The sequence below is a fragment of the Drosophila serrata genome, unplaced genomic scaffold (genome assembly GCF_035046125.1).
Source record: "Drosophila serrata isolate PLE 108 unplaced genomic scaffold, ASM3504612v1 contig_30, whole genome shotgun sequence".
NCBI lineage: Eukaryota > Metazoa > Arthropoda > Insecta > Diptera > Drosophilidae > Drosophila > Drosophila serrata.
The window spans coordinates 1,064,380-1,088,097 of NW_028256928.1; the positions used below are offsets into that span (position 1 = coordinate 1,064,380).

The following is a 23,718-nucleotide window of genomic DNA, read 5'->3' on the forward strand; positions in this document are numbered from 1 at the left end:
TACCGTCTTTGCTGCACTTGCTCGTACCCGTGGGCTACGTCACTGAGCCGCGGGATTATCAGCGTATTGCCTTCCATTGGCCATTGGCAGACCAGACCAGAAACGCGAGAGGTGGCCAATGTCAATGCCGTGGCCTTGGGGAACAGGTGGCGGCGGGGCGTGGACGTGGACAGGGCCAAATGCAAATGCAGACCCCGAAAACAAAATCTGAAGCGGAATGAAAGTGGCAAACAGTGGCGGCAAAGGCACTACAAAATAATCCAACAGTCGCCGCCAGAGAGCCACTTGCCATAGCTTCCGGCCCAAAGGGGGAAGCGATGCCAGGGCGATGATTAAATCAGCTAAGAGCCATTGGCCATTGCAGCCGCAGCCCGTTCTCTCTAACCACTCTCACCTTCACACCCAGAAGGAAACCGAAAAAAGAACAGCAAAGGCTCTCTTTCTCTGGCTTCCGCTTTCCGCCGTCGGGTGTTGTTGTGCATTCTGTGTTTTGCTCTCAACGTTTATTTTGGCCTTCTTTTCCTGGCCAAATGATTTAATTTCATGCATTTCGCTTTGTGGCTCTGGCGATGCTTATTAGTTGCAATTTGCCAGCTGTGGCCAGAGTTAGTTCGTGCCGAAAGCCCACAACCAGCCCCAAGCCAAACCAAATTAAATAATCGGAATAATTGCTGCCCAAAGAAGTTGATACTCGTAGGATGGGTAAAAATAAGGGTGGTGGAGGAGGTGGCGGCGGAGGAGGAGGTGGCGGAGGAGGAGGAGGCGGAGGGGGTGGCGGCAATGTAAGCAATATTTGTGTTATGCAACTAGCGTACTAATTGTGAGTCAAAGAAATTCTCAAATAATTCTCGCCTAAATTCCTAATTTCATTTGCTATAAGTCCTAAATAGAACCTTTAATATTGCAGAACTTCCTTTGATTGCAAAAGGTTTACACAAAATAACAAATACAATGGCTTTAAAGACACATATAATTGAATTTAATGCTAGTTGGGTCTGACTAACTAAGTTAATTGTTTATACCATGATTTTGTGAGCCCTAAAAGCATTGCAGTAAATTAAAATGTACCTTAAAGGCAACCAAGATACTTTTTTAACATTTAAATTCAAGTTCTAAATAGAGTTTCATAATTTATTACACTACTAATTTACAAGCTTAAAAAAAAGTACTGGCTTTAAGCCCTGAGCTATATCCACCTTTTGGACTAATGAACCCAACGCCCACTGCAATCCAACAAAACTACTAACCTTTTTCTCATTAACTGAGTTTGTTCCCAACTTTAAACAACCGTGTCTCATTATTTGCCGAGTCACAGCTCAAAGAGAAATCTTTCCGTGTTTCTTCTTTGCCCACAGAAAAAAGGAGGCGGTGGCGGAGGAGCCGCTGCTGGCGGCGGGGCGGGAAATAAAAACAAAGGCGGTGGCGGTGGTGACAAAGGTGGAGCCAAGAAAGGACCAGAGCCAAAGGCAGCCGCAGGCGGTGGCAAGAAAGGAGGCAAGAAATAGCAACGGTGGCAAACATCAAAGCGCATTAAAAATTACAAATTTAGAATTAAGCTGAAATTAAACTTGGTATCAGGGAATATGTATCTATAATATATATATATATATATCTGTGACTCTCTTACGATTACTTGACGCTGCTGCGCCCATTTTACAAATGTGTTTGGAAAGCAGCTACAGGCTACAAGGCTATAGGCTATAGGCTAGGGGTTTACAGGTTCAACATTTCGAATGCTCAGCTTAACAATGGAACAGTTGTGCGAGGCCCCTTCGAATTCCACTCGGATGCACTTCACAGGCCACTTGAGTTGACTTTTCTAGCGAAACCACTCCTGGGACATCCCGAAGAATGAGGCTGCGCTCGACTTGGATTTTCCGCTGTCTGCCTTGCGGGCTCCACTGCCCCCGGACTTCCGTGTCGGTGTCGTGGTCGTTGGCGCTATCTGGGGGTGAGAGCGTAGAGATAGAGTGGGGGGAAGCAAAATGTTATTTATTAATTAGTACTATTAATTGGTAGTTTGTCTGATTAATCTGTTAATTTGCGGTTGAACTCTCAGATTTATGGCGGACAACAAAACGAAGGGCAAACAGAAGGCAGACATAATTAGAGAGCGATTTATACCGTCGGAGATCGCAGCTAATTACAAAACATGCGAGAAACGAGCAAGGAACTGAGGCCATAAATTAACATTTGCCCAGCGATTTGATTTCAATAATTGCAGCGATTCATTAATTAGCATCTAAGGCACTCAGCCACACACTCTCACACACATACACACACAATGTACACACAATCATCCTGCCGCTGTACTGGCCATCCACTTGGAAATTTTGGTTTCGGCATCGAGCCTCGAAACTTTTGCCAAGCACTTGCGGGCGAAGTGAAGAGATAGGGAAAGAGAGAGAGCTGGGAAGCGGTGGCAAGTTGCACCTAATTAAAATTTGTCTTGCGGCATTCTGGTTATTTATTGCTGGGCGAACCAAATTAGTTTAATTAAACTGCGGCTTCAGTTTGAAGAGCCTTCCAATTCGGAAATGAAGCATCTAATAAGAGCAGAGGAGCCACTGCGACTCGCTCAAAATGTTTGTTGGCAAAGCCAACTCATGCAGCATGCAAACTAGTAAACGAAACGAAATATCAACAATCAGGTACAATTCCTACCCAACCAGAGCGAACGATGGAACTACGTAGTGACTTAGGATAGCAATAGAACGAAATCCTAGGAGAGAAACGTTGGAACAGATAATTAAAGCTCGATAAAGATTGCAAAAAGAACCAAGAGATACATTAACAAGCGATTGACTTACTTTCTCCGCCGGCTCCGGGGCTAATAGCTTCCGCTCGTTAGCAGTTCCACCTCCTCCTCCTCCTGCCGCTTGGGGCATCACAATTGGCAGCAGGGGGAACCACAGCGATGTGGATCCGGATGAGCTGAGGCACAACACATTGGGATCGGATTCATGGGCCAAAGCACTGCTCTGGCTTGGAGCAGCTGCCGATGGTGTCAGCACTCCCAGTTCTCCCTGCAGGCGACTCGAAGCTCTAGCCACGTGCGAAGTAATGTGCTCGGCGAACAGCTCGAAGTCGAAGGGATCGATGCAATCGCGTAACTGATTCTGCTGGGCGTGTATCTGGTCGTACAGAAGCCGCTCCTCACGGCTGATGGCGAACACACGCTCCAGGAACTTTAGGTCGAAGTACAGCTGGAGGGCAATGTTCTGACTGGACTTGGTGCCCTCCGCCGTGATGATTCCTTCGTAGTGAGACAGTAATTTCCCCAAAAGACGCTGATTAAAGGCGTGCAACACTTTGGGCGGCAAGGTCTGGGGAACGGCCATATTCAGTGCTTGGATCAATTGATGGAGGTACGTTTGGAGGGAGTGGCGCGGTTGGCTGGGAATGCGAATCGTTGACTGGACACTTTTGTCCTGCTCCTCGTCACGCTGCTCCAAAGTCAGGGTCTGCCAGAGCTGTAAGATATATATAAAGAAATATCAATGAAACAAGGCTCATTATAGGAAGAAATTAAATAAAGACAGAAAACTATCTTCGGGAAGTTTGCAGTTTACAATTGTGCTGTGGAATATTTTTATATGACAATTTTTTTCTCTTTAAATCAAAATTTAAAAACTCATAACTAGGCCAAAAAATCGTGAATTTTCCTGTTATTTTTTAACCGGCTAAAAACTCTGCTTACTCTATTTAAAATTTAAGAACATTTAAAAGGTTTTTTTTTTAAGTTTTGATCATTTTAACGGTGTAAATTAGGTAAGAATTGGCAAAAATGTGTTATCTTTCCATACATGGCTAGAAAGATTCGCCTGTTAATGCTGATCAATAATATATATGATTTATAGGTTCGGAAATAACTTTTTCACTTCGTTACAAGCTTCTGACATGAATTTATAATACCCTGCAAGGGTATAAGTAGACTTACCGCAAAATCCCTCAAGACCACTTCGTGGTTGATGACCTTTGGCAGTTTGTCCTCGCAACTGCAACCCGCCAGCACATCGTCTACGACGAGCAGCCAGAAGCTGAGCATTTCCTCTTCGATTAGACCGCAAATGCGCTGCCAGTGTTCAATGCCGACAGCTACGTTCGCTGTCCACTGTCTCCAACTGGAGGGTTGGCAGAAGCACAGCTTTAGATTGGGACACAACTCCACTAAAGCCAGACTGTTTCGCAGAGCCAGGAGCAGTGCAGGGCGCTCCTTTAACTGCAGTCCCTTCAACTTGCTCAGATACTCGGTAAGCTGTTCCTGAGCTGTCTCGCGGAGGAACGTGATTAGCGATAGTTTATCCTCAGACCGAGTTGTCTGCTCCTGCAGCATTACATTCAGCTCCTGGACAATATCTGCCAGTTGTGAGTCAAACTGCTTGCACAGCTCCACGGTGGCCCCATCGTATCCCTTCGTCCGGTTAGCCAACCGCTTCGGTTGGTCGCTGAGAGCCGCCGCCAAGCTCAGGGGCAGGTCGTCGTTCTGCTCTCGCCATATCTCAAGCGGCGCCTGTGCCTGGCCGGCTTCGATAAGCACCAGAATACGCTCGTAGGTCTGCTTCATGGACGCCGCCCAGCTGCTGCGTATAATTTCTCGTACACGGGAGTTGATTAGTGGCACATACTTGCGAGAGTAGAAGTCAAGCTGGCTGGGCTCCAAGTGTAGTTGCTCTTCTAGACGCACAAAGTCTGGTCTTCCATTTGACCTGGCTGCCGACTTGATGTCCTGAATGGTCTGCATGTTACTGACTAATGCGAAGACCTGCTGCAGGTGAGCCGCTGCCAGGGCATTCATCTTGTCCAGCCACTGCTTAAGGGCAGCGCCCAGTTGCTCAGGTGTCAGCTGAGGAACCTCAAACTGTGGCCTGAAGTCAGCGATAATGTCTGGCAGCAGGTGGGCCAGCTGCCTCTCGCCGCTCTCCATCCGGTTGATGCTAGGCGGGCACGTGGAGGAGGCACAGTCCGCCAGTCGGGTAAACAGAAGGCCATCATCTGTTGAAATAGATATATATAGAAATATAGAAATGCAGGGTGTGGCCACAAGCCACAAGTCACAAAAAATTCCACAAATAAATATCCACTTACTCAGCAGACATTTGTCTATTAGCTCCACGGTATCGTTCAGTACGCCCAAGCTGGCCAGAATACGCTCCTTGACGCGACGCGACTCCGAGGGTCTGTTCTGAAGGCAGCTCAGAAAGGCCGAGGAGCGCAGACCCAGAAATGTTTGCAGCACTGCGCCCAGATCGCTCTTGTCTAGCAACAGCAGACTCTGCAAGCAGTCCACTGCTACCTCGGGCACCAGCTCCTCCCGCTCCAGAGCGGCTAACACCGCCTGCTTAATGGTCACATGGAACGGACGCAGGATCTCCCATTGCTTTCGAGCCACCGGCAACTTTTGCATCAGCGCACTCTGTCCGTCCAGCTGCAGACCGGTGCTGATGTGGCGACTAAAGATAAACAGCTCAGCGGCGGCGTAGAAGCGCTCGTTGTCCAGATGTGTCCAGATCAGTTCAGGCAAGGCGGTGAGCAGTTTGATCTGCGCCATGGTGCCGTAGTACGTCTGCAGCTTTCGTCCGGCGCTCCGCTGGTGCAGCGCCGCCTCCGGGCGACTGTCTAACGTGTTTGAAGTGGTATTCGCCGCCGACTGGAAGCCCAGGAGCTGTTGCTCGTTTAAGCTGCGACAGTTGGCCTGCACGTGACGCACCTGCTCGATGAGCGTGCCGGCCGACGTCTGCATTGCCGCAATGGTGTCCGCCGCCTGTAGCAGGTCCCGGTACCGCTCCCTGCAGGGATTAGGAGGTTGTTTAGTCAGTGTTTTCATCTGTCGCAGTGCCACATCACTCACCCGACATGGGTTCGGAGTTCCTCGCGTTTGTTCTCCACCAGAGTCTGGATTTTCTTGTGCACGGCGTCGATCTCGGACACGCCATGCTGCTCGAACAGCGTGTCCACGTTCAGGTTCAACAGGTTGGCCGTCATTTAATTCGTTAAATTTTGCATTGGAAAACAAAAATAGGATTTTTATTAGGGTTGTGAATATATTGATTTTAAAATAATATCGATGTTGCGATATATTTTAGTATTTTAGTATTATTTCCAAAAACTTGCTATCATTTTACACGTGTAGATAACCATTTTACACGTTTACAGACACATTGTTGAACATGCATACATTAGAAGGTGGGAAACATGGCTAATTGGTCAAAGAAGTATAACTTATCTGAATAAACAAATGATTTTAAATAAATAATTATCCGGTACGAATTTAGGAAAATAGTTTAAACAATTAATTCTTTATTATATTTTATTAATTGATTTTTATACCCTTGCAGTGTATTTTAATTTTAGTCAGAAGCTTGTAACAAAGTGAAGGAGACATTTCCGACCCTATAAATCATATATATTCTTGATCAGTATCAAAAGCTGAACCATGTCCGACCAAAAAAATTTTTTTTCATAAATTTGAAAAATTCTTAATTTTTTAAAATTAAAAACGCAGTATGCAGATTTATAAACCTTATGAAAACTAACATTGGAACGATTTCCGAAATTAATGCCTTTTTAGCTTAGTTATGCGTTTTTTTAAACTTTAGTTTATCTAAAAAATTGGAACATAAGAATCTCGATTAATATTTAAAAAATTCGATTTCCAATCCGATCCCAAATTTTAAATTCAAACTGCAAGTGTATGTATCGGCTTTCCGAAAACTATTTATATTGTTTTAAAAATATTTCAATAAATGCATTTATCTGAATTAAAAACAAGAAAGGAAGCTAACTTTGGCACGGCGAAGTTTATATACCCTTGCAGATAGAAATTCTATGACTAGGAATCCATACCATATAAATTAAATATATTTGTGTTAAAAAACAATGAAGTAATACCTGCTTTCATTTCATTCACCTATACATATTATATTTGCAGTTTTACATTCACAGATTTGCATTTTTCCTCTTCATCAAACGATCGTTTGTATGGCACCTATATGATATAGTCGTCCGATTTTTATGAAATTTGCCACAAAATTTAAGACTAATATAAAATGGCTACACCTCAAATTTGATGAAAATCTGTTGAAAACTGAAAAAGTTATCATTTTTAATTTTATTAATTTCTCGATCGTTCCTATGGGAGCTATATGATATAGTAGCCCGATTTTCAAAAAATGTTATACAAAATTGTAGAGTATAGTAAAATGGCTATATCTCAAATTTGATCCAATTCTATTGAAAACTGAAAATGTTAAAAATTTTTTTGTAAAAATTTTCCGATCATTCCTATGGCAGCTATATGATATAGTCGTCCGATCCGGCCCGTTCCGACATATATACGAGTGAGAGTATATAGAAGGCTAACTACAAAGTTTCGTTCAGAAAGCTTCAAAACTGAGAGACTAGTTTGCGTAGAAACGGACAGACGGACAGACGGACAGAAGGACAGACGGACAGACGGACAGAAGGACAGACGGACAGACGGACAGACGGACATGGCTAGATCGACTCGGCTGTTGATCCTGATCAAGAATATATATACTTTATATGGTCGGAGGTGCCTCCTTCACTGCGTTGCAAACTTCTGACTGAAATTATAATACCGTGCAAGGGTATAAAAATAGGAAAAAATATAGAAGAAAAAATATAATAATAGTTAATAGAATAGTTAGATTAGTTAATCACAACTTAAATAGCTTTCTCCTGTGAGTAAATGCAGCAATTTGGGGCTTAGTTTCTGTTGCAGTCACTCTCTGCCAAATTCCCGGAGCACGGCGTTGGCTATAACAATCCTTTGGATCTCCGAGGTGCCCTCGTAGATCTCCGTGACTCGGGCATTCCGGTAGTAGAGCTCGGCGGGCAAGTCCGTGGTGTATCCCATGCCGCCCAGCACCTGGATGCACTGGTGGGCGCAGTAGGTGGCCGCCTCCGAGGCGTGCAGCTTGGCCATGGCCGCCTCCTTGGTGATGGGCATGCCGTTGTCCTTCAGCCAGGCGGCGCGCCAGGTGAGCAAGCGGGAGGTCTCCACCCGGATGGCCATCTCTGCCAGCTTCTGCTGGATGAGTTGCATCCGTGACAGTTGCTTTCCGAAGGCGATCCTCTTCTGGGAGTAATCCACCGCCAATTCCAGGGCAGCCTGTGCAATTCCTGTTGCTTGGGCTGCAATGCCGATCCTGCCACAGTCCAGTGACTGCATGGCGATCTTGAAGCCATCACCAGGGGCTCCAAGCACACGGGAACTGGGCACCTGGACGTCCTCCAGCACCACCTGACAGGTGGAACTGGCCCTCATGCCCATCTTGCTCTCCTTCTTGGCTATGGACAGTCCCTCGACATCCTTCGGCGTGAGGAAAGCAGTGATTCCTTTGTGCTTCAGGGCCTTGTCCACGGTGGCAAAGACGAGACCTCCACTGGCCTCCTTTGAGTTCGATATCCAGGCTTTGGTTCCATTGAGAAGGTAGCCATCTCCCTTCTGCTTAGCTGTGGTGCTGGCGGCACCTGCATCCGATCCGTTGCCGGGCTCCGATAGGGCGTAGAAGGCAATGTGGTCACCCTGGGTGTAGGGCACCAAGAAATCCTGTTTTTGCTCCTCAGTTCCATGTTGCTGAACTGCCCCCAGGAACAGATTGTTTACGCCCATCACAATGGACACGGCGGCATCTCCCCTGGCCACCTCCTCCATGCCAATGGCATAGGCCTGGTAGTCCAATCCAGATCCACCTGAGGGGATAAGATCCGATAATTAGATTCTCAAAATCTTAAGTTAATTTCTTGGAGGATTAATTAAACAGTACAATTAACATTTAACCCGTTGGCTTATATATTTCCGGTACCGATTATAGCTTTCTAAAAACTATAAATCGTATATATATATGTAAATTATTCAATTAGACAATCACTATTCAAAGAATTTTTCATTTCCATAAACAATAACACTGCATAGAAGAAAAGCTTTGCGACTAAGTTGATTATAATTCTGAACGTGCTGAAAGTAAGGCATAAATTTGTATTATAAACTTACCATATTCCTCCTTTACCGCCACCGACAGAAGGCCGAGTTCCCCCAACCGGCGGACCTGTTCCGCCGGATATAGTTCCTCTCGATCATGATGGCGGGCCCGAGGCGCCAACTCTGCATTGGCAAAGTCTCGGCAGGTCTTCTGGAGAATCTGATGGGTCTCCGAGAGTGCGGCCAGACAGGCGATGCCTCTGTTCCCACCGGCTACGGTTACTCCTCCTCTGGCCCAGCTCCATGCTCCGGCAGAGCGTTGACCTGACACATAGATATGATAAGCGATACGATCAGCCGGGAGTGAGTCACATCCTCACCTAGCCTCCGCGCTACTCCGATCAGCTGCTGCATTCCTCCGCTCTCGCGCTCGTCCAACTGATCCCAGAGCCCGTGGTGCCAGCTGCGATCGACGCTGCTGGAGCTTTTTGTGTGGGGCTCGTGAAGCAGCGAGTGGATCCAAATCTATCAGAGACGAACAGCTTTTATGGGCAGCTTTTTAGCAGGGCCAAGGAAAACAGAGGCGTACCATGGGGTGTTTTAAGGGGGGTTCCCTAATAGATATTACATATTTTTTAAATAATTTTCCAATTACATATATATGTAGCATTATTTAACCAATTTATTTAATATGACATATTTTCCGTAATAAGCAATTTAATTGAAATTCAAGTAGTTATAGAGGAAATACATTTATTTACCATATATCAAAATAGTACAAGGTATAATATGGTAGGGTTCTTATCATCAAACCCAACGCCTTTTATATATGCAAATCCATAAGTTCTTTGCTTTCGAGCTTTTCTTTTGTTGTTTTTGGAAAAAATTACCGAGTTGGCGGTTTAAAGGTCAGAGAGAATTGAAAGAGAAAGCCGGTTCAATGGTTTTTGAAAATAAGTATATATACCCAACAACAGCGCGTTGATTTCCGATTCCCGCTATATGCAATATTTTGCAATGCAAATCCCCGATACACACCCACTTTTGTTGGCAGGTGTTGTGAGGTGTTGTTGAGGGCACATTCCATATTGTTGTAAAAGGGTTTTAAAGATGGACTTTGTATTTAAAAAATGCAAGCTATGCAGACCATCGGACTTATAGCTCTTGTAAATAAAAAAGAGGCCAGCATTAAAGCTATAAACAATTAATTTTTAATTAGCAATCTTATTAAAGAGGGAGTCAAAGTGCCATCACAAAGGCTTGCTTTTATATCAAAGTATGTTACCTCACTTAGAAAAGTTATGTATACTTTTAGGCAGCATTGAACAAATTTATAATATTATTTTTATATTAACCCTTAAATATCAAATTAATTTATTACAATTTTAGGGGCGATATCAGCACACAAATTGAGTGTTTCATGTATTACTTGTCACTCATGGCAGCACTTGTTTGAACATATTTCAAAGCCTTCATTAGCCCAAACTCATACATCCTCACTCCCCAAGTTGTACTCTGTTCCAAATTGTCGAATATCGACATATCAAAGATTGTTTTAAATTTGAAAATAAATACAGAGTCAACATGAATTATCTAATTCAGCGCGGTAAGATGCGCCAGCAGGCAATCAGTGTTCCGGAAGGTCTTCCGGAACTCTTGTCAGATATAACACGCGAAGTGTTGCGTTGTCAGCCGACCAAGGAGTGCCTGTGCCAGTTCATCATCGATTATCTTCATTCGGTGATTGTGACCCGGGAGAAGGCCTTGGGTAAGTGCTAACAGTGTCCTGGACAAAGGTTCAAGCTAGTCCTTCAAAGATCAAATCCCTCTTGATCAGTGGCCAAGTCCATTTTGGAAAGATCTCTGCGGCAAGTGGACACCATCATCTCGGACTTGTGCATCTGTGATTTGTCCAGGGAGAAGTCCGAGCTGATGAGTCAGGTGCTTGAGGAGTGCTTCATCAATTTCCTCGAAAAGCGCCGCTGCGATATGCGTCGGGGCAAGCAAATGGTGAACTTCGAAGATGTCGACATGCTGGATGAGCTGTTGGCCAAGTGCAAGTTCACCGAAGAGGAGCTCAATATGTCGCGTCCGGCCATTGACACTGCCTACAAGCGTTTTGTGGAAGCCTACATGTCCGCACAGCGCGGCACAGATGGCACCGAGGTGCTCTACCAGTACTTCCGCGACCGGGAGATGAAGCGCCTCGAGATGGCTCAACGCAACCAGGCGGCGATCACCATTCAGGCGGCTTGGCGCGGATATTGGGTTCGCGCCCAGTTCCCCAAGGATATCTGTGTGTGCACCTGTGCCACGGTAATTTGATCGGTTAATTCCTCCTGGTTTGAGTGTTAATCCCTTCTTGGGATCCTTCCACCCGCAGGAGAAGGAAGACGACGAAGAGGAGAGGCGCAGAAATGAAGCTGCTCTTGTGCTTCAGCGCTTCTTCCGCAGCGTAATGCTGGTGAGTTCCGGAAATGAAGAGAACATAACAAAGTTCCTTATCCATAGATGGATTGAATCCTAATCCTGGAGCTTCTCTTCCATACTTTGTAGCGTGCCAGCAGCAAACCGGTGAAAGATCCATGTGCAGAAAGTACACGTTCACTCGATAAAACCGCATCCTCGACTACTGTGGCAACGAATGCAGATATGTCGGCAATGGGCACACAAGCGACAACTGCAGCGACAACTGTAGCGACAACTGCAGCGGAAACTGCAGCGGGAACTGCTCCGGGAACAGCTGCGGGAACAGCGACGGCAACTGCCGCACCCTCCGCTCAACCTTCAGCAGCTGGCTTGCACACAACAGCGCCTGCTCTTCCAGAGGAAGTTCAAGCAGAGCCTCCGCCAGAGGAAGTACCAGCAGCACCGGCGTCAGAAGCACCACCGGCAGAAGCAGCAGAGGCACCACCCCCAGAAGAGGCTGCGCCGCCGGCCGAGGAGGCACCACCTGCTGCCCCCGAAGCAGCACCACCTGCTCCGGCCGAGGAGGCAGCACCTCCACCACCCGCCGAAGAGGCACCTCCAGCAGCCGTCGAAGAGGCAGCTCCACCACCGGCCGAAGCGGCCCCACCGGCGGAGGAGGCCCCACCGCCGGCCGAAGAGGCGCCCGTCCCCGCCGAAGAGGCAGCCGAGTAATGTGGGCTGCACGAATTTATTTGTTTCAATTATGTGTTAAATTTATGTTTCCTGCAAGTGAATAAATCGGATCTAGGATTCCAATTGGCCCTCAATCCACTCGCTGAAAGTGGACACTCGGGTGTAGACATCAGGCGAGATAAACAGACCGCAAACAACCAGGCCGTAGGATACTATGCCCACTTGCTTTAGTCCCTTGTCCGTTGTGACCAGTGGTCCTCCAGAATCTCCCTGAAATTAGAGTAAACATTGAGATCCTGGGAGTTATCTAAAAGCCAACCTGAGACTCACAGAACAGGCACCCCTGAAAGGACCCCGGGCGCATATTTCCGTATCGGTAACGTCCTCCATGCCCGCATCCCTGCACTCCCTGTTCGTGATGGTGTTATAACTCATACGTTGCAAAGTGTTTGGATAGTTGACGTTGTCCAGGAAGGGAAAGGGAACCGGCAGCCGGAGACCCCAACCCGTCAGGGTTACGGGAACGCCGCCGCCCACGAACTGCTTGCCTCTGAATTCGATAGCACTAATGCTGTCATTATCAAACTTCAGCGGCGGGTCAATGGACAAGACGGCTATGTCGCTGGTAACCAGCTCCTGGTACTGGGGATGAATGCTGTAGGACAAGACCCGGGAGCGAGATCCCCGTTCGTCTAAGTTCCGAATGCCGGCCACCACGGACATGCGGCTCGCATTGAGACCCTGGCAACAGTGGGCGGCAGTTAGGATGCGATTGGGGGCGATTATGGAGCCACCGCAGAAATGCATCTGACCTCCGCTGGTACTATACTGCAGGGAGACCTGGTAGGGAACGTGCTCTCCAGCCGGAACATCGGAGCCACCCACAATGCGATGCGGTGTATAACCGCTGGGTTGTCGGGCTGAAGGAAGAGACATTTATTAAGTGAATGCGTCAAATGGAACTCCCATCGCAGCTCACAGTTCAATCGGCCCAAAGCGACTCCCACACTTAGTACTCCAATCAACAGCAGCTCAGTCAGACCCATCGTTGGTTAATGGTTAATGCCGATGGTTTTGGAACTGTCGCGCTTCTTAAATAAAAACTTGGCCCCCATTAGACAGGCAATTTGCATAGATATCGCACATATCTGGGCCACTTGCTTATGCCATTATATTTGCTCTTGAAATTGAAATTATAATGAGCCATTCATTCTGCTGGCAAACGTAACCCACTTAGCCTTTTTACGAATTTGTGTAGTTGAGAGAAAGTTTCTATTTCAGATAGATGTTTCTTTATTTATGAATGAATGAATATTTTTCGGTTAGGCCATTCTCTCCTTGATCCAACCATCAAACATGGACACTCTGGTGTAGACATCGGGACTGTTGGAGGCACAGAAAGCGGTGCCGTAGGAAACGACGCCCACCTGACGCAAGGTCTCACCACTCTTCATCACCAGAGGGCCGCCAGAGTCGCCCTTAAAATATAGGAAATATTAGTTGGGATATTTATAAAGTTTATATATTGTATCCAAACTCACATTGCAAGCCCCCTTGCCAAACCTTTCCAGGGCACAGATCTCTGTGTCCGTCAACTGCGTCATGGTCTGCTTGCACTTGGCATTGCTCAGGGTCTTGTAGTTCAGTTTCTGCAGCACCGTAGGATACTTGGCAAAGGGTCCTGTGCCAAAGTGAAAGACCGAACCCCAGCCGGTGAGCAGGACCTCCTGGTCAGCGCCAACCAGATCCGAGCTACTCACATCTATGGTGGAGACCCGCTTCTCGTCCAGCTCAAATGGAGGGTCAATCTTTAGAATGGCTATATCGCTGGTCACCAGCTCCTGGTAGTTCTCGTTCATCTCATACGACAGCACCTGCGATCGGAAGCCGGAGGAGTCATTCAGATCCCGGATACCGGCCACCACACTAATCCGGCTGGCATTCTGGCCATTGACGCAGTGAGCGGCGGTAAGGACACGATTTGGAGCCACCAGGGAACCACCGCAGAAATGTCGCTTCTGGCCGTTGCGAGTGAGGAACTGCATCGAGACCTGGTAGGGAACATACTCGTCCTCCGGCACATCATAGCCGCCCACTACGCGCTCCTGGGAATTGGTGTCTGCCTCCTCAAAGAACTTGTCCACTGAATAAGGTTGGAGATTTAGATATAGAATAATTTCCCAAGTATTGATAGACTTAAACTTACAGTCAATGACGTTACCCATGGGCTTACTATCAATCACCTCGAAAGCCAATAGAGCTGCCACGAGCAGCACAAAAGAAGTTACTCCGTTCATGGTGTGACTGAGCTTAGAACTAGCATTGCATCCGAGGTTTATATACCAGGTTTGAGGCCCAATTAATTGGGGTTTTTCGTTCTGTGCGATTCATTTGAATTTTATCGAGTGCAGCTGTGGGCGGTCGTCTCACCTCATGTAATGGGTTACAAGGTCGCTGGGCGGCGATAGCAGTGCGCCAAGCGATTGCAACTGGCAGTTGGTTAGCTAAGGCGGGCCAAACTCTAGAGAAATAGTGCCCACTAAGTAAGACATATGAATATGCAGCAAAGAAGCCACAAAAACCCAACTCTTCCATCTCCATTTGTAGAAAAGATTCACACTTCAACTGCTGGGGAGTAGGGTGAGTCTGTTTCCGCGATTCTTGAGAATCCTACTCCTACGTAAAGGCAGACAGAAGGATCGAAATCAGAGCAAGGCAGAAGCCAGACAGAACCCTCTCCATTCGGACCGATCTGTCTTGGGGTTTTAATCAGCGAATAATTTAAATATTCCGATTAAACAAGCAGCGCCTGCGACGACAGCGGACATTTCTTTTAATTCACTGTGGCCGGGGCAGGGACCAGGGGAGAGGAGCAGACCTGCCGCTGGCAATCAACACCTCGGACACCTCGGAGGCAGTCCAGCAGCAGCTGCTGCTCCAGGCAATCTCACGTGTTCGATGCAAATCAGCCCCCGTTTCGTATCCTCACTCCTTTGCTGCTTGATGTCTGGGCGGGCTCTGGTATCGAAGTTGGAGTCCCGGACACAGACACAGTCGGAGGTGCATGTGTCAGTTCCGGGGCCTGATTGCATCCAGCTAATGAATCATTTTGGGTGTAGCTGGATCTGGACTGAGTCCTACTCCTCCTCCTCGACCTCCCTGGGACTGTGTGTGTGGCGCACTGGCGCAAATTAATTATGCACACCTCTCGGTTTCGTGGCGATTCCATTCGCGTTCTGTCCGCTCTTGTCCGCTGAGGTCTTGATCTTTGGACTACTGTGTTAATTGTCCTGGGCCTCGATGCAGTGCCTCTGTGCTGCAAGCCAGCGAACCGATTTGAACCCGAAATGGCTTTATTATAATCGAACCGCACCTTGGTCCACAGGATGTGTCTGCGGATGTTGCTGCAACCAAGACTCTGGCGCCTGCCTTGTCGTCGCCTCATGCCTCCCATGTTAATTGGACCACCCTGTGAAGGCATGACTTATCTGCGGATTTTTATACCCTTGCAGGGTATTATAATTTCAGTCAGAAGTTTGCAACGTAGTGAAGGAGGCACCTCCGACCATATAAAGTATATATATTCATGATCAGGATCAACAGCCGAGTCGATCTAGGCATGTCCGTCTGTCCTTCTGTCCGTCTGTCCGTCTGTCCGTTTCTACGCAAACTAGTCTCTCAGTTTTAAAGCTATCTTAATGAAACTTTGTAGATAGCCTTCTATATACTCTCACTCATATATATGTCGGAACGGGCCAGATCGGACGACTATATCATATAGCTGCCATAGGAATGATCGGAAAATTTTTACCAAAAAAATTATAACATTTTCAGTGCTCAGCAGCTTTTTATCAAAATTGAGATATAGCCATTTTATTATACTCTACAATTTTGTGTAAAATTTTATGAAAATCGAATTACTATATCATATAGCTCCCATAGGAACGATCGAGAAATTAATACAATTAAAAATTACAACTATTTCAGTTTTTAACAGATTTTTATCAAATTTGAGATATTGCCATTTTATATTAGTCTTAAATTTAGTGTAAAATTTCATGCAAATCGGACGACTGTATCATATAGGTGCCAAACAAACGATCGTTTGGTGTAGAGGAAAAATGAAAATCTATATACTATATACTATGTTAGGTGAATGAAGTGAAAACAGGTGTTACTTCATTGTTTTTAATCATAAATATATATAATTTATATTTTAGGGATTCCTACTCATAGAAGTTCAAGGTAAGTACACTAATCATATATTAAAAACTTATTTTATATACAAAAAAAAAACATGAATAATTTTCTTAATACCTTTGAAGTTAGAGGACAAATATTAAATATATCATAACTAAGCCAAAAATGCATTAATTTCAGTTTTTATTAGGGTAACAAATCTGCATACTCAATTTAAAAATTGAAATTTTCGTAAATTTTTAACCATTTCAACGATACCTCTTATAAAAATTTAAAATTGTCAAAAAATTTGAAAAAATTAAATTAATGCCAGACCTGGCTAGATCGATTCGGCTGTTGATGCTGATCAAGAATATCTATGAATAATAGGATCGGAAATGACTCCTTCACTAAGTTTCAAGCTTTCGACTGAAAGATAGGCTTTGCTTAATTATTTGGTACATAGAGCGCTCTCCTCTGCGATTCTCAAGTCTTACACTTTAGCAAGGCTCTAGCTAGAGGAAGTTTAGTTTTCTTCTTCTTCTTTTATATAAATTACTAATTTAGTGCTTGGTGGTTGATAGACTTTGATCAAGTGGATGTGGCAACCATGGCTAGATCGAGTCGGCTGTTGATGCTGATCAAGAATATATATGAATAATAGGATCGGAAATGACTCCGTCACTTAGTTTCAAGCTTTCGACTGAAAGATAGGCTTTGCTTAATTATTTGGTACATAGAGCGCTCTCCTCTGCGATTCTCAAGTCTTACACTTAAGCAAGGCTCTAGCTAGAGGAAGTGTAGTTTTCTTCTTCTTCTTTTATATAAATTACTAATTTAGTGCTTGGTGGTTGATAGACTTTGATCAAGTGGATGTGGCAACCATGGCTAGATCGAGTCGGCTGTTGATGCTGATCAAGAATATATATGAATAATAGGATCGGAAATGACTCCATCACTAAGTTTCAAGCTTTCGACTGAGAGACAGGCTTTGTTTAATTATTTGGTACATAGAGCGCTCTCCTCTGCGATTCTCAAGTCTTATACTTAAGCAAGGTCCTAGCTAGAGGAAGTTTAGTTTTCTTCTTCTTTTTGTGTGTTTTTTATATAAATTACTAATCTAGTGCTTGGTGGTTGATAGACTTTGATCAAGTGGATGTGGCAATCATAAAAATTATAGTTTTCTTAATTAAGGTAAGACGTTAATAGAATATCTCTTGATAATTGAAACCAAAACAAGGCCCAAAAAAGTCAAGATACATGAAAATATGGTTTATATTAAATAATTGTTTAATTACCATACCCTTGGCCGTGTTGACTAGCTTATTATTGATCTCGAAAAGTCTTCCAAGCTCTCTTTAAGAGCCGTGATGATCATGACGAGCGGGGATATGGTATCATTTATTTGTTTATAGTAAAGTATACTTAACTCCCGAAAATAGTTTATTCAGCACAACTTACTAAACAAAGAACACAACAATAATGATGATCGAAACTGTTCAATATAAAATATATATTAAAATAAGTTTATCTATATTTGTAAAGCAAATTTTTAAGAATTGGTATGCTTTTAAATAACAGAAAGTAAACATATATCAAGCAATGCTTGTATATAATTTTTGCAAAAGTAATTCTTCACACAAAAACCCGCTCAAAAAATAAGGATTTTAAGCTTGCTAATATAAGCCTATTTAGGATTTTTTTCCTTGCTTGTTTCCTTTTCTTTTTTTTATACCCTTGCAGGGTATTATAATTTCAGTCAGAAGTTTGCAACGCAGTGAAGGAGGCACCTCCGACCATATAAAGTATATATATTCTTGATCAGAAACAACAGCCGAGTCGATCTAGCCATGCCCGTCTATCCGTGTGTCCGTCTGTCCATCTGTCCATCTGTCCATCTGTCCGTTTCTGCCCACACTAGTCTCTCAGTTTTGAAGCTATCTGAATGAAACTTTGTAGTTAGCCTTCTATATACTCTCACTCGTATATATGTCGGAACGGACGACTATATCATATAGCTGCCATTGGAATGACCGGAAAATTTTTACAAAAAAAATTATAACATTTTCAGTTTTCAACAGATTTTCATCAAGTTTGAGGTAAAGCCATTTTATATTAGTCTTAAATTTTGTGTAAGATTTCATGAAAATCGGACGACTGTGCCATACAAACAATCGTTTGATGTAGAGGAAAAATGCAAATCTGTGAACTGCAAATATAAATATGTTTAGGTGAATGAAATGAAAACAGGTGTTACTTCATTGTTTTTAATCATAAATATAAATAATTTATATTGTAGGGATTTCTATTCATAGAAGTTCTATCTGCAAGGGTATATAAACTTCGGCGTGCCGAAGTTAACTTCCTTTCTTGTTATGCTTAATTCCTAAAGCTCATTTGCATATGAGTCTGGGTGTTACTTCAGCTTGACGGGTTAATCCCTGTATAAACTCATTAGGCTTTGTTCTAGCCCAGGATATGGATAGATTAACTTTTCTTTTTCAATTCATTTTAAATTAAAGAACCTCACAAAAAAGTTATTCAATGCTACAAATACCAAGAAACTTAAAGTTAACTTCAACTGCAACACACTGATGAAGCTTTGTGCTCCATCTTCCAAACTGTTGCAAAATTCTCACTAATAAAATGCACTTTAATCATTCCATCAGTCATGTTCCAGGCCACATCCTCCTTGGCCATTCTCCAGGGGTCTACAGATCGGATCGGTTCGGTGTTGACAAGATAAGCATCCTGCCCAGGTCCATGTCCGTCTGATGCGGCGGGACGCCATCATTATTATGACATTTTGTTTGATTGCCTTTCTGACTGGCTGCCTCTCTCCGATCTGGGCCTCATTCATGGCCATGTTCACTCGGCCGATTTCGGTGGAATTGTGCGTGTGGCCCAGAACCAGAAGTGAGCCCTCATGGTCGGTGCAATTTTTATGGTCTTTCGTTTTCGGGACTTGTTTTCTCGTTTTTCCGTCTTTGCCGTGATTTATGGACTGACTTCATAAGCCAGAGCCGCTGGTATTATTATCTCTTGGCGTTTTATAGGCCTCTCATGAAATATCCAGTAGCTCAGTAGTAGTGAAAGGGAATTGTATCTCAATATCAGAGTCAAACGGTCGGAGGATAGTGGAAAAGCCCTAGGGGAACTTCGACCTGTATGCTAATGATTATGACTGCGGCCAAAATAAAAAACATAAACATACGGGATCAGCTTGGCTTGCGGAATGAGTTTTCCGCTCTCGCTGGCAATTAATTTTCCGCTTGGAAACGAGTGCGAAAATTAATTGCGTGTTTTGCATAATCAGTAAATTGGTCGTTTATTCCAGTACTTAATTTGCCCAGCATCGCGCCACGAGGTTCGGTTCCCAACTGGTCTTATAAATTATGACTCTCGCCTCCAACACATGCCGCGATCTGGCATCGGGGGCTCTGGCCCGGAGAGCATTGGGCAAAATTAAACAGATTTTATTTGCGACTCAGATAAGAGATCATGCCACAAAGCAGCGATCAGAGACAGACACCCAGTCACAGATACAGATACAGATACAAACGCAGATGCAGATGCAGATGCAGATACAGATACGGTGGCTGAGGCTAGAGCTAGAGCTTAATATTTATCGGTCGCGTGAGCTTGTTACCTAATTGATGACAACAGGTAGGCGCTTCTGTCATCCCAGCCACATATGATGGCATCTAGCGATCCATGCCAGCTTATGGTAACCAAGCACGCAACAGGGATACCTGATCAGGAACCGATCAGCAGGAGATCCTACTACTGTTTCAAAATAAGTTAAAAGTCCCAGATTCGAGTGCATAGTGATCGGAAAATAATGTATTAATAAAGCCATCATATTAGGGAATTAAGCATTTAATGTAATTTCAATTGAAGGACATTTTCATAGAAGAGTTTCTGTTATATAAAGTTTGAACTTCTTTTAAAGTGTACATTCATACATTTAATTAGGGTTTATGTGAAGGTTATCCAAACTCAACCCACATTACTCTCGTTTTCAAGATCACAGGCATTTACATGTTTGCACTGCCAAATAAATGATAAGACTGCACTCAAAAAGTATAAAAACCACTGACTGCAGGTGCAAGTCAATCAATCTCACTTGCTGTTTAAGAGAAATAGTATCATAATGACACTCCTGAGACTTGTTTGCCTCTTCCTGATTCTCCGGGAATCCGTCGCTGATGAGGTGTCCCCGATCCTGGACAGCTCTGATCCACCGCCGCGTATAAATGGTGGACAATTGGTGAACGAGACGGTGCCTTTTCAGGTCTCTCTGCAGATGCAGAGGCGAGGACGCTGGCAGCACTTTTGTGGCGGTTCCATAGTCAGTGCCCAGCATGTCCTGACAGCAGCCCATTGCATGGAGAAGATGAAGGTGGAGGATGTCAGCGTGGTGATTGGAACGCTCAATTGGAAGTCCGGTGGAGTGCGGCACCGTGTGCTGGCCAAGCATGTGCATCCGCAGTACTCGATGAGTCCAAGGATCATCAACGATATTGCCCTGGTAAGGGTAACACCACCGTTCCGCTTAGAGAGATCAAATATTGCCACCATTCAACTCGGTGGGTCCGATCGCATAGGCGAGAAGGTGCCCGTTCGCCTCACTGGATGGGGCTCCACCACGCCGTCCACTTCTTCCGCCACTCTGCCGGATAAACTGCAGTCCCTAAACTATCGAACCATTTCCAACGAGGAGTGCAACCAGAAAGGATTCCGGGTTACTCGCAATGAGATTTGTGCCCTGGCTATCCAGGGTCAAGGAGCATGTGTGGTAAGGCAACAGTCTTGCTTAAAGCCTCCTTTTTTGTGGCGAGAAAGTGGTTACTTTCACTTTAACTTTACTTTATTAATGTGATTCAGGGGGATTCTGGAGGACCTCTAATCAAGGCCGGTCCTCATCCGCACCTGGTGGGCATTGTATCCTACGGCTCCTCCACCTGTGCCCAGGGCAGACCAGACGTGTACACCAGAGTGTCCAGTTTTCTGGCCTACATAGCCCAGGTGATCAACCAGGACCTGGCCCAATAAATACAGTCTCGCAGAGCATAAATAAACCAAACCGAACTTGACTAAATTCCTCGCAGTCTTCTGAGTTCTTCTGGGTTTCCTCCCGTTCCCCACATCCTTTTGGCGACTAATTAAAAATCTTGTTCAATATTCGCCACATCCAAAGAGGTGGCAGTCTGCGAGGAGTAGCCTGGGCAGTCTGGGCAGGCTAGACTTGGCTCGGTTCCAGCGGATCCCCGGCTGCCGCCTGCCGCCTGCCAAGGCACCATGATAAATGCAAAAAGCAATTTATCGCGCATTTAACTCAATTCAGTTTCTTTATGGTCGCAGGAGGTGGAGCTGGCGGGGAGGAGCTTGCCACAAAGTCTCCATCGGAGTCACGCAGGCCGCAGCTCCTCCTTCGAACTCCTCTCTCTCTCTTTGAACTGAGGGCCTGAAGACCGGGCCTGTAATTCGATATTAGATTTTATGCGCGACAAATACGAAGTGCAAACATTTTTATGTTCCCGCCGTTTCTATGCTGCGTTTGGTATGTGTGGTTGGAAACGATTTAACGGGGCGCCGACTTTGACTCCGACTCCAACTCCAACTAAAACTCCAACTCCAACTCCAGGCTCAACTTCGGTCTCGCCTCGAACGCGGCTGTGTAATTAAGTTCAAATAATGTGGAGCTCACGCTAGGTTTTTGCACTATGGATCCTCTGGCCGACACAGGTCCCATCATCCGAACCTATGTAGCTGGGCCCATGCCCCCGCGCAGCTCGTTTCACGCTCTCAATTTACTGGATCAAAGCTCGCCACGCTCGGCTCGGGCATAACATGGAAAATCTGGCCCCGGGTGAACCCCTAGAGGGACAGCTAAGAGCGGGTCAAATGCGGCAAAGACTAAGCCTCCTCGGGCCCAGCATCTCAGAGGAGACTACGCATCTCGGCCAGCAGCTCACCCTATAAATTCATTTAGATCAATCAATTCAATTTGTTTGTCAATAAGACCCAAATGAGTATTTCATTTAAACAAATTAAATGTCGACCCGTTCGGAATGCCAGAGGCTGCGCGGACTCATCCCGCAGCAATTAAAATTGACGCGACACACTCGATTCCCTGATTTCTTAAACGAGCGCAATGGAAACACATATAAATACGGCTGGACTTTGGCTCAGACCCAGACCCAGACCCAGTCCGGACCCTGGGACCCAGAGAGAGAGAGACCAGTCGCTGTTGACTCTTCATTGTCAATTAAAATCAAATAAATTTATTTGCTGCTTGACATTCGCCTTGGGCTTCCACTACCATTTCCCCGTTCTCTAGACGCCTTCGATCTGCTATTTTTGTTTGGCATACAAGTGCATTGAGCTTGATTGGAATGACCTGCGCCGGAGGAGAGTAACCCTTCCCGAATTATTGCCAGGACTACTTGGCCTTGCCCTGATTGGCCACCGACAACATGGCTTTCTTGGCCACCTCCTGGTCTCCGAGAAACTTTAGGGTTTCCAGCGGCTTAAGGTTTTCGTCCAGCTCATAGACGAATGGTATTCCCGTGGGCAGGTTGAGACCCATGATGTCCCCGTCGGAGATGGACTCCAGGTGCTTGATCAATCCCCGCAGGCTATTGCCATGTGCGGAGATCAGGATGCGCTGGCCTTCTTTGATTTGCGGCACAATTACCTCGTTCCAGTAGGGCAGGGTCCGCTCAATAGTGAGCTTGAGGGACTCTGACTTGGGGAACTCCGCGGGCTCCAGGAAGCCCTTGTAGCGCGGATCCTTGACAATGCAAGAATGGTACTCGTGGTCCTCGTTCATGGCCGGCGGCGGGATATCAAAGCTACGACGCCATATCTGCACCATATCCTCGCCGTACTTCTTGGCGGTTTCTGCCTTGTTCAGACCCGTCAGACCACCGTAGTGACGCTCGTTAAGGCGCCAACTGCAGCATATTGGGATCTTCCGATGCTCGGCAATCCTCAGAGCCGCAAACAGCGTGTGCTGGGCTCTGGACAGCAGCGAAGTATGGGCCACATCGAACTCTAACTTGGCCTCCTTGAGCGCAAGACCCGCGGCACAGGCCTCCATTTGGCCCTTTTCACTAAGCTTGGCATCGAACCAGCCGCAAAATAGGTTCTTCTGGTTCCACTCCGACTCTCCGTGGCGCAACATTACGATCTTGTACTTGCCCTGACTCGCCGCTCTTTTGGGGCTCTTAGAGTATGAGCACCAGCCCTCCATGGTAGCCAGGCGGGTCATCAATTGGCCACCCCAAGCGCTCCTAACCAGAGCCAACATTGTGGTAAACGTTGAATTTAGAAAAAGGTCCAGATCGAAATGGTGTTCATTTTAGATTGATGTTGTGACTGAAACACTAAGGGGACAGCAGGGGTGGCCTGTCCGATAAGGCCTGCTTTGTTTTCGGAAAGTTAGTGGAACCTTTTTTTTGTATTTTTGTTTGGATTTACTTACT

At 45.6% G+C, this 23,718-nt stretch overlaps 8 protein-coding genes across 8 annotated transcripts; 3 read left to right on the forward strand and 5 right to left on the reverse strand.

Moving 5' to 3' along the window:
* The first annotated feature begins 373 nt into the window (after positions 1 to 373).
* Positions 374 to 1,618, forward strand: LOC110176622 (uncharacterized). Its single transcript, XM_086833435.1, has 2 exons — positions 374 to 782; positions 1,356 to 1,618. The coding sequence occupies exons 1-2, from the start codon at positions 699 to 701 to the stop codon at positions 1,503 to 1,505; spliced, it is 234 nt and encodes a 77-aa protein (XP_086689561.1). The 5' UTR covers positions 374 to 698; the 3' UTR covers positions 1,506 to 1,618.
* Cog1 (conserved oligomeric Golgi complex subunit 1) lies at positions 1,569 to 6,123 on the reverse strand. Its single transcript, XM_020943047.2, has 5 exons — positions 5,852 to 6,123; positions 5,089 to 5,789; positions 3,941 to 4,995; positions 2,811 to 3,473; positions 1,569 to 1,945 (listed from the first exon to the last, which is right to left on the reverse strand). Exons 1-5 carry the CDS (start codon positions 5,983 to 5,985, stop codon positions 1,820 to 1,822), a joined length of 2,679 nt encoding a protein of 892 aa, XP_020798706.2. The 5' UTR covers positions 5,986 to 6,123; the 3' UTR covers positions 1,569 to 1,819.
* A 1,508-nt stretch (positions 6,124 to 7,631) lies between these two features.
* On the reverse strand, positions 7,632 to 9,455 carry LOC110176614 (short-chain specific acyl-CoA dehydrogenase, mitochondrial). Its single transcript, XM_020943040.2, has 3 exons — positions 9,328 to 9,455; positions 9,020 to 9,271; positions 7,632 to 8,718 (listed from the first exon to the last, which is right to left on the reverse strand). The coding sequence occupies exons 1-3, from the start codon at positions 9,359 to 9,361 to the stop codon at positions 7,745 to 7,747; spliced, it is 1,260 nt and encodes a 419-aa protein (XP_020798699.2). The 5' UTR covers positions 9,362 to 9,455; the 3' UTR covers positions 7,632 to 7,744.
* An 895-nt stretch (positions 9,456 to 10,350) lies between these two features.
* Rsbp15 (Radial spoke binding protein 15) lies at positions 10,351 to 12,172 on the forward strand. Its single transcript, XM_020943032.2, has 4 exons — positions 10,351 to 10,715; positions 10,785 to 11,263; positions 11,331 to 11,411; positions 11,504 to 12,172. The coding sequence occupies exons 1-4, from the start codon at positions 10,532 to 10,534 to the stop codon at positions 12,086 to 12,088; spliced, it is 1,329 nt and encodes a 442-aa protein (XP_020798691.2). The 5' UTR covers positions 10,351 to 10,531; the 3' UTR covers positions 12,089 to 12,172.
* On the reverse strand, positions 12,086 to 13,169 carry LOC110176610 (chymotrypsin-1). Its single transcript, XM_020943033.2, has 3 exons — positions 13,029 to 13,169; positions 12,380 to 12,969; positions 12,086 to 12,319 (listed from the first exon to the last, which is right to left on the reverse strand). Exons 1-3 carry the CDS (start codon positions 13,093 to 13,095, stop codon positions 12,161 to 12,163), a joined length of 816 nt encoding a protein of 271 aa, XP_020798692.2. The 5' UTR covers positions 13,096 to 13,169; the 3' UTR covers positions 12,086 to 12,160.
* Positions 13,170 to 13,371: 202 nt separating this feature from the next.
* Positions 13,372 to 14,355, reverse strand: LOC110176580 (chymotrypsin-2). The gene is made up of 3 exons (XM_020942994.2): positions 14,256 to 14,355; positions 13,591 to 14,192; positions 13,372 to 13,527 (listed from the first exon to the last, which is right to left on the reverse strand). The coding sequence occupies exons 1-3, from the start codon at positions 14,344 to 14,346 to the stop codon at positions 13,372 to 13,374; spliced, it is 849 nt and encodes a 282-aa protein (XP_020798653.2). The 5' UTR covers positions 14,347 to 14,355.
* A 6,026-nt stretch (positions 14,356 to 20,381) lies between these two features.
* On the forward strand, positions 20,382 to 21,283 carry LOC110176643 (chymotrypsin-1). The gene is made up of 2 exons (XM_020943070.2): positions 20,382 to 21,026; positions 21,116 to 21,283. The coding sequence occupies exons 1-2, from the start codon at positions 20,382 to 20,384 to the stop codon at positions 21,281 to 21,283; spliced, it is 813 nt and encodes a 270-aa protein (XP_020798729.2).
* A 1,205-nt stretch (positions 21,284 to 22,488) lies between these two features.
* On the reverse strand, positions 22,489 to 23,674 carry Pglym87 (Phosphoglyceromutase 87). Its single transcript, XM_020943051.2, has one exon. It carries the CDS (start codon positions 23,541 to 23,543, stop codon positions 22,674 to 22,676), a length of 870 nt encoding a protein of 289 aa, XP_020798710.2. The 5' UTR covers positions 23,544 to 23,674; the 3' UTR covers positions 22,489 to 22,673.
* Between the last annotated feature and the right edge of the window lie 44 nt (positions 23,675 to 23,718).

Excerpts from the sequence above, each read along its gene's own strand:
- Rsbp15 (XM_020943032.2), top strand. The coding sequence starts at position 10,532 with ATGAATTATCTAATTCAGCGCGGTAAGATGCGCCAGCAGGCAATCAGT. Across the intron at positions 11,264-11,330 it reads GTGTGTGCACCTGTGCCACG|GAGAAGGAAGACGACGAAGA; the intron begins GTAATTTGATCG and ends TTCCACCCGCAG. Across the intron at positions 11,412-11,503 it reads TCTTCCGCAGCGTAATGCTG|CGTGCCAGCAGCAAACCGGT; the intron begins GTGAGTTCCGGA and ends CATACTTTGTAG.
- LOC110176614 (XM_020943040.2), bottom strand. The coding sequence starts at position 9,361 with ATGCAGCAGCTGATCGGAGTAGCGCGGAGGCTAG. Across the intron at positions 9,272-9,327 it reads CGGAGTAGCGCGGAGGCTAG|GTCAACGCTCTGCCGGAGCA; the intron begins GTGAGGATGTGA and ends TCTATGTGTCAG. Across the intron at positions 8,719-9,019 it reads GGCGGTAAAGGAGGAATATG|GTGGATCTGGATTGGACTAC; the intron begins GTAAGTTTATAA and ends TTATCCCCTCAG.
- LOC110176622 (XM_086833435.1), top strand. The coding sequence starts at position 699 with ATGGGTAAAAATAAGGGTGGTGGAGGAGGTGGCGGCGGAGGAGGAGGT. Across the intron at positions 783-1,355 it reads GCGGAGGGGGTGGCGGCAAT|AAAAAAGGAGGCGGTGGCGG; the intron begins GTAAGCAATATT and ends CTTTGCCCACAG.
- Pglym87 (XM_020943051.2), bottom strand. The coding sequence starts at position 23,543 with ATGTTGGCTCTGGTTAGGAGCGCTTGGGGTGGCCAATTGATGACCCGC.
- LOC110176580 (XM_020942994.2), bottom strand. The coding sequence starts at position 14,346 with ATGAACGGAGTAACTTCTTTTGTGCTGCTCGTGGCAGCTCTATTGGCT. Across the intron at positions 14,193-14,255 it reads CATGGGTAACGTCATTGACT|TGGACAAGTTCTTTGAGGAG; the intron begins GTAAGTTTAAGT and ends AACCTTATTCAG. Across the intron at positions 13,528-13,590 it reads TTGGCAAGGGGGCTTGCAAT|GGCGACTCTGGCGGCCCTCT; the intron begins GTGAGTTTGGAT and ends CTATATTTTAAG.
- LOC110176643 (XM_020943070.2), top strand. The coding sequence starts at position 20,382 with ATGACACTCCTGAGACTTGTTTGCCTCTTCCTGATTCTCCGGGAATCC. Across the intron at positions 21,027-21,115 it reads AGGGTCAAGGAGCATGTGTG|GGGGATTCTGGAGGACCTCT; the intron begins GTAAGGCAACAG and ends AATGTGATTCAG.
- LOC110176610 (XM_020943033.2), bottom strand. The coding sequence starts at position 13,095 with ATGGGTCTGACTGAGCTGCTGTTGATTGGAGTACTAAGTGTGGGAGTC. Across the intron at positions 12,970-13,028 it reads CGCTTTGGGCCGATTGAACT|CCCGACAACCCAGCGGTTAT; the intron begins GTGAGCTGCGAT and ends CTCTTCCTTCAG. Across the intron at positions 12,320-12,379 it reads CTTTCAGGGGTGCCTGTTCT|GGAGATTCTGGAGGACCACT; the intron begins GTGAGTCTCAGG and ends CTCTAATTTCAG.
- Cog1 (XM_020943047.2), bottom strand. The coding sequence starts at position 5,985 with ATGACGGCCAACCTGTTGAACCTGAACGTGGACACGCTGTTCGAGCAG. Across the intron at positions 5,790-5,851 it reads GAACTCCGAACCCATGTCGG|GGAGCGGTACCGGGACCTGC; the intron begins GTGAGTGATGTG and ends TAATCCCTGCAG. Across the intron at positions 3,474-3,940 it reads TGGTCTTGAGGGATTTTGCG|CTCTGGCAGACCCTGACTTT; the intron begins GTAAGTCTACTT and ends TATATCTTACAG.